Source organism: Ipomoea nil, unplaced genomic scaffold (genome assembly GCF_001879475.1).
Source record: "Ipomoea nil cultivar Tokyo-kokei standard unplaced genomic scaffold, Asagao_1.1 scaffold0302, whole genome shotgun sequence".
Classification (NCBI taxonomy): Eukaryota; Viridiplantae; Streptophyta; class Magnoliopsida; order Solanales; family Convolvulaceae; genus Ipomoea; species Ipomoea nil.
Window position 1 is genome coordinate 2,485,085 of NW_017616730.1, and position 12,192 is coordinate 2,497,276.

The window sequence follows — 12,192 nt, forward strand, 5'->3', positions numbered from 1 at the left end:
GGAGTCCAACTCCAAATTTCGGTGAAAGCGAGTTCTAAGTGCAACATCTTATATATTCACTAAATATTTGTCCTGCAAACAACAATTATGTGCAGTTTAATTCTAAATTAATTGTCTACTTCAATAAATAGTCTTTTCTTAATTGTTTGCTTTTTATTCTTTACTCTAACGTATTATATTATCTAGATCAAAATTATTTCTTAACTCCAACCGAATTGGTCGATCAATTGACTTAGTAACCACAACACTCTAAGTTTGGCTCAATGTGAAAAGTGTCTATTAACCTTCAACTATAATCATGAATTTCATCCGAAGTCTACTCCTGATTATCTGTTATAGACTTTTTCACAAATTAAAGGATAAAGACGATAATCTGTAATTTCTCCTCAATTCAAATGCTAGTATGAAACAAAACTTCAAAACCAAATTTTGCCAGATGACAAAATAATTACAGCAAGTGGGGAAAAAGATGCAATGGCGCGGCGGTCCAAAGAAAAAATTTATAACAACATGATTGTGTAAATGAAGATAATGTCTGGAATTGTCAACAAGTTAGGGGAACAGTCACAGTGCCCTGACCTTAACGTTGTTTAAACAAACCTAATTATTATGATGCCTAAATTAAGGGGTATCACACCACAAACAGACCAGCAGACACGCAGCCTCCGCAAAACAACAATTTTTTAGTCACTTCAACTTCTTTTGGTTTCTCTCAATCTTCTTTCCAACTTTCACCTCTATGATCAGTTGAACTGCCATGCGGGCTTCTCTCAATCTTCTGCATATGTGGTTGTGCACCGCAGCTAATATGGCCATTGATTAGAAAAAAAATATGGAGGCAGAAACTGATAGAGTTAGTCAAGTTGTTAGCTTGTTAATCACGAAGTTTTAAATTTAATTTTTTAATGAAAGTGACTTAATGACTTTCTCGGTTTAAATCGGTCAACTATGAATAATCTAGATTGGTTTATATTTATATAGTCATTTGTCAACTAGCGTCATAAGATGAGTTTTACACGAAAAGTACATTCAAATAGTGACGGCATGTGAACTTTTCGGTAAATCAAAGAAAAAGAGTGCGCTATAATCGTTTTAAAATAAAACTAAGATATATATCAAAAAAAAAATATTTCTAAAAGGGGAAATAGCACTTTCGGTACCTCAATTATTAGCGAATATGCAATGTAGTCCCTGGTTTTTAATTTGAATAGATTCAATCCCACAATTATATTATTTCAATCGTAGCCAATTTAATACTTCCGTGAAATTTTCTTTTAACAACCATTTAAAGCAATGAGCTTTTTAGGAATTTCACGTCCCACTTAATATGATCCGAAGTGCAATTAAAATAATACTTTAACATTACTATAATTAAACTAGTGTATGGAAAATGAAACAAACAAACAAAAAAATAAAAACCATGCAAATATGCAATAATGTATATTATCAAATGAAACTATAGTAGAATTAAAATGATACTTTAGTATTGCTATAATGAAACTAGTGTGGAGGGAAAATGAAACTAAAAAAACATAGCAATATTGTCAAATGAAACTAAAGTGTAATTAAAATGATATATACTTAATGGTTCACGTTGTCAATCATTATTGTGTGGACCATACTATCAAATAATGTACTTTTAGTATATTAAAAATGTACATTGTATTAAAAAAAAAAAGTACACTATTTTGTATAATGTATATTCAGTATACAAATAATATACATTTAACATATTAAAAATATACTTTTTATTATGATTCATATAGCATTATATAAACTATAATCCACCAAGATTATATGGTCTAGTGGTATCCGAGTTGGATTTCTATTTGGAAGGTTATGAGTTTGAGCCTCAATAGAGACGTTATTGGTTCTTTGTATTTCAGTAGATTGAGAAAGTATATGAACAGATATTACATTGTAATAGAACTAGCATTCAAAAAAAATATAAACTATAACCCGCACAATAATTTGTGTGACTGTTTTTACATAGACCATGGTCCATAGTAAAATTTGCGGTGAAGGAACGGTCCTTTTCCACCGTGTGGAATTAATTTTAACCGACAAACGGCACAAGCAGATGACAGCTAATGGGCATTTTGTGGAGGCCTATTTTTGGACCATCTAGCCAACTATTTTATTGGGTGATGGCTGAAAATATGGCCCAAAACTGGTACAACGGACTGTAATTGGGCTTTGGGTAGGGCTTGAGCTTTAAATGATTTGGGGTTATTGAATGCCCAATTGTTATATCGTGCACAAGGACACACAATGCATTGTGCGTCCTAAAAATCTCTTGTTTCGTATGTACATAATTATATAGTAGAATACACATAAACTCTAACATAATAGACAGTGATAGAACCACTTAAGGAAAGGAGGGGGCCTTGGCCCCCCTCACCATTTTTTTTTTAGTATTTCTATAGTATTTTTTTTTTTACCCCCCTCCCCAAATATTTACTATTTTGCCCCCCTCAAAGCAAATTTTTAGAATAAGTTTTATACTATTTGCCTTTTGACTTTCAATCCCAATTCTCAAACCATCAAAACTAGACTGTAGTAGAACAGAGCTCACGACACAGTTCAGACTGTCGCAATTCACACTTCAGCCTTCGCATTAATCACATGTTCTTTTTACAACTTCAAGCTCCAAATCTACATGTAATTTTCCATTTCTTGAATACATCTATAGTTTTTAAAGTATTTGAATTTTTGTAATTCTGTACAACACTCAAGCTTGATACAAATTTATATCTATATATATATATATAAAAGTAAAATCCTCCTATTTTATTTTCCCGCCCAAACTTTGTAGTCAAATTAATTAAATATATTTTATATTTTATTGGTCAAATACTTAATAAAGCTTATTTGGTAAGTAAATGAAAAATGGAAATTTAGTAATATCAATATTATGAATTAATTAGGAATAAGATTAATTAGGAATATTAATATAATGAATTGATTAGGAATATCAATATAATGAATTGATTAGGGCAATACCTTAAATAAAAAAATACACTTTCTTTTTGAAAAATTTTACAAATTTAATAATTCTCAAAATTTTCACCTATAATTCTCAAAATTTTCACCTAGGTCTTCAACTTTGATCATCCAGTTTAGTTGCGTTTCGAAATTAACGGTAGGTTTAGCATCCAAGTAGTTTGATTGGATTGGATACAATACGTTTTTCATGATTGTATTGTCTAAATTTAATACTTTTTTCAGCGAAAAGCTATTCATATCATATGCCTAGATTATGATTTATTCTGAATATTTCTACGGTTATTCCAAGTCCATTTTCAGATATTGATTTTTTGCTTCTATTGAAGTTTCATTATCATTGATGAAAGGCAGCCTCATGTGAATCTCGCTTTAAGTGGTGCCTATTCTTGCCCGATTAATTTAAAGGGATGCTGAGTGCTGACTCCTCTAATATCCCTCTTCATTTTTTTGCTATACTGTCATTGGTCAAGAATTTAAAGTGCCACACAATAAAATGTGTGATTCACGGGTGATTGGAGAATGGGGAGTGGTTAAGTTTCTATTGTAATATACACGACAAGATATAGCAGGAATCACTTTTAATACACCAATTGACTATTATTATATTCTTCTTAGTTCTTTGCGTTGATTATTGAAATAATCGGAGTTCTGAAGTTATGATTTGTTAAGTTGTTTTATTCTCATGGTGCCGGTTTTGACAATTATGAAGTTCATGCTCAATTCCTCATTGTATATGTCAAAAGTGTATTTCTTTTTTGGCGTAATTATGGGATCGCCATAATTACTCCGTAGTAGTAGTAGTATTGTTCAAATATAATATTAAAAAAAATCTAATTTTAATTGGTAATCTATATTATATATTAATCTATATTTATTCTATATTAATTAATAAAAACAAATCTTCGTTTACAAGTTTTTGCCTAAACAATTAATAATAATATGAAAAAATGAAAAAGAATGGAAGGAAGCGGTACGCCCAAACAATTAATAATAATATTGGAAAGAAAATTAATAATAATATGGAAATATGAAAATATGGAAAATAGTGGAAGGAATATTAGTCATGTGAATGTTTTCTACACTCTGACAAATTGAAAAGAATCAATAAGTAATATAAGGAAAAGAATCATTAAGATATTTTACTATTAATCTTTTACGAAAGATTTTGCGTAAAAAATAGAATAGATTTGGTTATTAATAATTTAGCAAGAAAAATTTATAGTAAAAAATGTAATAGAATCAGTTATTAATAATTTAGCTTTATTTTAACTATATTAATCTTTAAGAAAAGTTATGCGTAAAAAATTATATTAGAATCGGTTATTAATATTTTAACTTTATTTTACTATTAATCTTTAAGGAAGATTTTGTTAAAAAAATAAAATAGAATTAATTATTAATAATTTAAATTAATATTAAAGTACATATATTTTCCTATCCGTAATACAATTTTACTTATTATTTTACAAAATTTTCAAATAATAATTGATAATATTATTGTTCAATTGTAATAAAAATTTTAATTTTATATGGAAAAATGGAAATGAATGGAAGGAAATGTTAGTCATGTGAATTTTTTCTACACTCTAAAAAATGAAAAAGAATCAATAAGCAGTATAAGATAAAGAATCATTAAGATATTTACTATTAATCTTTTAGGAAAGATTTTGCATAAAAAATAGAATAGAATTGGTTATTAATAATTTAGCCTTATTTTACTATTAATCTTTAAGGAAGATTTTGCTTAAAAAATGAAATAGAATCAATCTATCTATATATAATTAAAATTAAAATCATCCTACCCAAATTTTCACCCAAAATTTAGGGGCATTTCTGTAATATCATCTATCATTTATAAATAGATATTATATACAATTAATATAATATATATATATATATATATATATATATATATATATATGTATGGGAAGAAGAATATTATTATACTAGGAAATTTGGAATTTATGCATAGTGCATATATAAATTACACGTAATTTATAAAACTAATCAAATGATAACGTTAATAATAATAATAAGTTTAAATTCAGAATTATAAATTAGATATTAGGGTAATAATTAATATATATATATATATATAAATCATCCTATATTATTTTTTCGTCCAAACTTTTGTAATAAAGCTTATTTGGTAAGTAAATCTCAAATCGAAATTAAATAAAATCTATTAATTTTTAAATAATAATAATAATAATAATAATAGTTATGAAATTATGAATATAGAGATTCAATAATTGTGAATATGAAGTTTAAAAATTATGAATATATAGCTTTATAATTATGAACATATAGTTCAGTAATTATGAACATAGAGTTTTGTAGTTGTGAATATAGAGTTCAATAATTATGAATATGAAGTTCAAAGATTATGAATATTTAACTTTATAATTATGAACATATTGTTCAGTAATTATGAATATAGAACTATGTCCACCTTGCAAAGTCGACACGGTTCCACATCATAACTATTCGATTCACCGTGTTACATGTAGTATCTGTTCATATAAACTTTCTCAACCTATTGAAGCCCAACGTTTCAAAAAGCTCTTATGAAAGAAACCTTATTTTAATGGCTTCTTATTTTAGTTTATTTTTTTTAAAAAAAATTGATTAGGTGGTTTGACTAAGATTAACCCAAAATGTATATGTGTTGTTTTAGTTTTTAGCAGTGAGCAAAATTGCTAAGTTATTAAATAATTTTTTTAATTTTTTGATTAAATATAAAATGTTAAACAGGCGAATTTTTTTAAAATTTTGGAGAATTCTCCAAATAATCAAATTACAATAACAATAACAACAACAACAGCAACAACAACAACAACAACAACAACAACAATAATAATAATAATAATAATAATAATAATAATAATAATAATAATAATAATAATAATAATAATAATAATAATCCAAACAAAACTATATACAAAATAAAATAAAATAAAATTAAAGAGGAGTCACAAACTCCTTTTGTAAATGATGTAGGATCATTTTGATCACACATTGAAAATGTTTGAAAAGAGAGAGCTCATCTATATAAGAAGAGCAAAACTCTTATTACAAACATAATTACTTGCCCATCAATGTGGGCAAGTATTGAGAAGTCAAAAGGTTCTTATTTAAGAAGTTTTAGCGTTGTCTTCTTATTTTAGTTTTTATTAATTTATTTATTATTTATTTATTTATTTATTTATTTATTTATTATTAGTGGGGGTCTAGAAAGATTAACTCAAAATGTATGTGTTGTTTTAGTTTTTAGCAGTTTGGAACAAATTGCTAAATTATTAAATAATATTTTTATTTTTTTGATTAAATATAAAATATTAAACAGACGGATTTCTTAAAATTTTGGTGAATTTGCCAAATAATCAAATTACAACAAAATAACAACAACAACAACAACAACAACAATAATAATAATAATAATAATATAATAATAATAATAATATAATAATAATAATAATAATAATAATAATCCAAACAAAACTATGTACATAATGAAATTAAAATTAACAACAACAAAAAAAAAAAAAAGAAAAAAGAAAAAAAAAAAAAAAGACAAAGGGGAGCCACAAGCTCCCTTTATAAATAATGTGGGTTTATTTTCATCCCTCTATATAAGAGGTACAAACATAATTGTTTGCCCATCGATGTGACGAGTATTGAGAAGTCAAAAGGTTCTTATTTAAGAAATCTTAGTTTTGTCTTCTTATTTTAATTTTATTTATTTATTATTTATTATTTATTAGTGGGCGTTAGGAAAGATTAACCCAAAATGTATGTGTTGTTTTAGTTTTTAGCAGTTTGGAGCAAATTACTTAGTTACTAAATAATATTTTTGGTGTTTTGATTAAAGATAAATTGTTAAAACGATGAATTTGTCAATAATAATAATATAACAATAATAATAACAATCAAAACAAAACAATATGCAAAATAAAATTAAAATTTAAAAAAAATAAGAAGAAAACAAAAGGGAGTCACGGGCTCCCTTTGTAAATGATGTGGGATCATTTTAATCTCACATTGAAAATGTTTGGAAAGAGGAATGTTTGGAAATAGGAGCTCTTGAACTCCTCTATATAAGAGGAGCAATGCTCCCCTTACAAACATAATTGCTTGCCCATCATGGACAGTGTGGTTGAGTGTAACGGACTCATCCATTCTTAACCAAAGGTCAAGGGTTCGATCCTTGGATTTGGGAACGGAGTAATCTCTAAGCCAGCTGCCCCACACAAAAGATGTGCTTACAATTCAACGAGGGGATTAGTCACTGTGTCTGACGGTGAAAATCCTGGATTTACCAAAAAAAAAATCAATGTGGACAAGTATTGACAAGTCCAAAGTCTTTTTTTTTTTTTTTTTTTTTTTTTTTTTGTGGTTAGAAGTAAAGGAAAATTAGAAATGGAAAGGAAATTTTCAAAAATAATATTTTACATCATCAAATAGTAAACACATATTTTAAAAAACAGTAAAGATAAATTTAAAATGGAACGAAAATATTTCATTAATAATATTCTACATCATCAAATTAAAATGGAACGAAAATTATGTAAAAATATCACTGCATCTATATTCTAATTAACTAATTGATTAGAAATAAAAAAGAATAATTGACTGAAAATGAATCTAATATTACTAATTGACTGAAAATATAAAAGTAAATGAATATTAATAATTGAGTGTAAATAAAAAATGATCTATAATCATGGTTGCAAAAATCGCGCCTAGGCGCTCGGCCGCCGCTGCGAAGAATGCTGGAATCGGCCTCCTCCGCGGCCGGCTGAACCGGCGCCGAACCGGCGCTTATAATTTTTTTTTTTTTTTTTTTTTTTTTTTTTGCGTTTTAAATTGCGAAAAGTTCGGGAAGGCATAACTTTTGACTTGGTTGTCCGTTTTGGACAATTTTTTTTTTCAAATCGCGTATTTTTTCGAGATCTATCCACCGCAAACCGCCAAAGGCGGTTTGGTCCACTAATTTCTCAAAAAAATGCTTCTTTAGCTCTTAATTTTAGTTTTTATGTATTTAGATGGTTTAAACAATCTTTTGAACACTTTTACAACTACTTTCGTAAATAGTTTCTAAGAAATAACTATGGAAACCTTATGTTTTCTTACTAAATTTTTAAAAAATTTAATTTTTAATTTTATTTTTAATTAAAAAAATAAAAATAAATAAAAATAAAAATAAAAAAATCGGCGGCGCCTGAGCGCTGATTAGGCGCCCTAGGCGCTAGGCGCCCCCTTGCCGCCTAGGGGGCGCCTAGCGTGTTTTGCTACATTGTCTATAATTGACTAAAAAAATGGTCAGATCATTGCATTTTAATTAAAAATGGAATGAAAAATAAAAATTGGAGGAAAATATTCTAATAATAATATTCTACATTATCAATAGTAAATGCATATTTTAAACAGTAGTAAAGGTAAATTAAAAATGGAACGGAAATATTTCAATAATAATATCAACATCAAAAATTAAAAATAGAACAAAAGTTAGGTAAAAATATCACTGCATTTGATATTCTAATTGACTAATTGACTGAAAATAAAAAAGAATAATTGGCTGAAAATGAAAATGGTATTACAAATTGACTGAAAATATAAAAGGATAACTAATTGAGTGATATTCTACCATTATATATTTTCACCCAAGTAACCAGTCCTGATGGAGAAGATGTTAGCTCTAGACGAAGATGAACAAGATTGTGTTGTCAATACCAATGTCGTCTATAAAGAGGTTTCAATAATGTGTAAATATAATCGGTGATATTAATTTTTTTTAAATGAAAATATTGTTATATATCTAGACAAAAATATATATCTTACTTCCATACAAATGAATAAGGATAGCAATTCATTTCTATAACTGAGTTGTTAGAGAACAAGCACATTTGCCTAATTTATGAAAATAATAAACAATGATAAATAAAATCTTTAAAATTATAGGACCGCATGCGTACATCTAGACATTAGCTATTAATTTGAGCAATTATTTACACAAATTCAAGCAATGATAACATCAAAATATATAAACAATTCAAATCATATCTTTAATTGCATTATATAATATTTGATGTTCTAATTTAAATAATTATATATCGATTCATATATTCTTAATATATTACAACAAATTCATTCCGTGCATCGCACGGGCGCAAATACTAGTAAAGAATTAAATAGAAAATTGTTAGAAAAGATGGTAATGGAAAATAGAACCCAAACAGCTATTTGGGGAATGTTATTTGTCAATAAGACAACACTACATTTTACTTGCAAACAAAAGATGATAAAAGTTTATTCAGTTTGCATCACGAAGCTTGCTGTGGACAGGATTGCTAATTTGCTATTTAGTTAGCTTTTTAATTTGTAAATAAAATACATTACAATTGTGCTTATTATAATAATAAATTATCAATTTTGTTACAAAAATCTTTAAATTTCTACTACTTTAATCTTTGTCTATTTATTTATTTTGTTCGTTTTAGTTAATTGAATTGATATGTCAAAAAATTAACAGGAAGTTTGAGTTGAAATGAAAAAGACACAAATGAGTGATCTTTTCTTTAAAAGAAAGAATTCTAAAGATTTAACATCTCAAATAAATCCATTTGCAAGTTGTGAAACTGTCAACATAATTGTGTCGGATTTTGATGCTCAATATATTGCAAGAAGAGGAAGGGCTACGCATCAACAAGATGAATTAACAATTGGATATCATTACAAAGTTGATATTTTTAATGCGATATGATGATTGATTTTCAGTTGCAGAGTTGAGCAATAAGTTTGATGATAAAGCAACAAATTGTGATTGGCTCCCCGCACCAACAAATCGCCTCCGCCCCTGATAATAGATAATACACATAAGCTCTTAACATAATATACATAAACTTTTAACTTAATATAAATGAACTCTTAACATAATATACATAAATTTTTAGGTGTGCAATACAATGTACACCCTGGTGCACGATATAATTGCCATTGAATGCCCACATGGCCACATCCATGAGATCTTTGACTATTGATTAAAATAGATAGAAATAACCACTATCCGAGTAAACTTTATTATTGTACACAAAAATGATAAGATAGGTAAATCATATTATAGAACATATTTTCTATTTGCTTTTCCCAAATTTGCCTATCATATTATAGAACATATTTTCTATTTGCTTTTCCCAAATTTAGGACTAGAAATGGCCATTAGTGTCCATTTAGACTAGCTCAATTGTCTTGACCGACTGATTAGTCTTGTCTAATTTAAGCTGAGATAGTAAATGTATTAAAAAGAAATATCCATATATACCAACCCAAACTATCTGCAAAACTTTGATATCTAAAGAAACTGTAAAGAATATAATGTTTTCTGATAAAATCCCACAAAGTGCTAAAAACTTCAATGTGGGATAAAGTGCTAATTTGATTTGATTTTTTTAAAAAAAGTAATAACTAGAGCTGCGCTATTGATCGATGACGATGACCTAATGCCTCTCATAATTCAAACCCTAAACTTGAATTGGAATTGGAATTTGATCATCTTCTTCAATTCTCTTGGTGGACATTAGCCATGGCGGCCCTCACGAGTCTCGAATGGTGAGTCTGGTTGCCAAAACCACCGCCATGCTGGGAAACCTTCGACGATCCTCTGCCGCCATGCTTTACCATCCACGGCGCGGAAGAAGACGGCCGGTGGCCGTGGAATCTGTGGCTCGTGTTCTCGCGGTGGAGGCGACACTTGAACGCGCCGGCATGCGTGGCCGGAGCGCATATGCACACCACCTTCTTCTTCGACGCATGCGGCGCCGCCGCCGCCGCAGAAGTGAAGACGACGATCTGGTTACACCCTTCTTCAAATCGCACAGTTTTCTTCGTTCTGTTTCCCTCTGCCGGCGCCTCTTCGTAGCCGTGATCTGAGCCCTTTTGATAAATCTCTACCACGCTGTTCATATCGTAATCCAAAAGATTAAACACAGAAATAGTTCCATTTCTATTTTTTTTCTGAAAAAAAATAAAAATAAAATGCAGTTCGCAAACACATAATCCAGGAAGAGAACAGAACAGAAGGAAAACAATAATGGCGGATTGATAATAACTGAATCTCAATCTTATTCTGTGAATTTTACGAATTAACAAACAATTGAAGAACTCAGTAACCGCCATGACGGAATTGAAGAGACACAAGAAATACTACTATATACTTACACACATACATATATATGTACGTAAACAAGAAATTAAAAAAAAAAATAAAGTACCAGGATTTTGAGCAAGGAGAAAGAGTAAGAGCAGTGGCTTGATGTTCATCCTCAACATTCAAAATCCCCATATTGCTATCACCCAGACTTTCTTGAAAAGGAGAAAGAGTAAGAGCAGAACGAGAGAGAGAGAGAGATTGTGTGTTTTGGACTTTTGGTTAAACCAGAAGAGTGAAGAAGGAAGGAAATTGAACGGAATAGTTGGGAGTCAGATAATAATGCATATTTATAGATAGTGAGTATCACAAAAAATCATCACTTACAATAAAAATATTAAATAAAAAAAACAAACAAATTCCTCACCCTCATTCACATATGCAAAAACTCCAAAAAATTATAGAAAAGTATAATTATACTCTTGCAATTTCCTTATTTGACAAAGAAAAGCATCCCAAGGCAACTCGAGCTTAAGTTTGTTAGCCTACTTCGATGATACGCGGGCCACATGATTTCAAATTTAATTCTTAATGAGAGTAAATTATTAACTTTCTTTATTTGAATTAGCTAATTATGAACAACCTATACGCTTTTTTGAAACCCTAAGGTCTCCGGTTTTTACCCACACAATATAGTCGAGCTCGTGGGATAAAGTCTTCATAATACGGTTGACCTTTCCAATGTAGTTTGTGATAGTTATAAAATAGCAGAGTTTATTCAGTACACATTATATATATATATATATATATATATATATATATATATATATATATATATATAAGCGCGGCAATTTATATCGTGCACCACGGCGCACATAGCAATGTGCGTCCAGGCACAAAACGCGCGCATTTCATGCTGACGTCACTCTGTTCGTCCGAACAGACCAAACCCCATTATGTGTATTCAATTAAAAAATTATGTGTATTGTGTTATGAGTTTATGTTACCCAAATCCCATTATATGTATTCAGTTAAAAGTT

At 28.7% G+C, this 12,192-nt stretch overlaps 1 protein-coding gene across 1 annotated transcript; it reads right to left on the reverse strand.

Moving 5' to 3' along the window:
- Positions 1–10,563: 10,563 nt before the first annotated feature.
- On the reverse strand, positions 10,564–11,442 carry LOC109158872. The gene is made up of 2 exons (XM_019306763.1): positions 11,277–11,442; positions 10,564–10,960 (listed from the first exon to the last, which is right to left on the reverse strand). Exons 1-2 carry the CDS (start codon positions 11,345–11,347, stop codon positions 10,564–10,566), a joined length of 468 nt encoding a protein of 155 aa, XP_019162308.1. The 5' UTR covers positions 11,348–11,442.
- Between the last annotated feature and the right edge of the window lie 750 nt (positions 11,443–12,192).

Bases quoted from the DNA above. Each gene is read 5' to 3' on its own strand.
- LOC109158872 (XM_019306763.1), bottom strand. From the start codon at position 11,347: ATGGGGATTTTGAATGTTGAGGATGAACATCAAGCCACTGCTCTTACT. The intron at 10,961-11,276 runs GTACTTTATTTT...CGATATGAACAG, and splicing joins TCTCCTTGCTCAAAATCCTG to CGTGGTAGAGATTTATCAAA.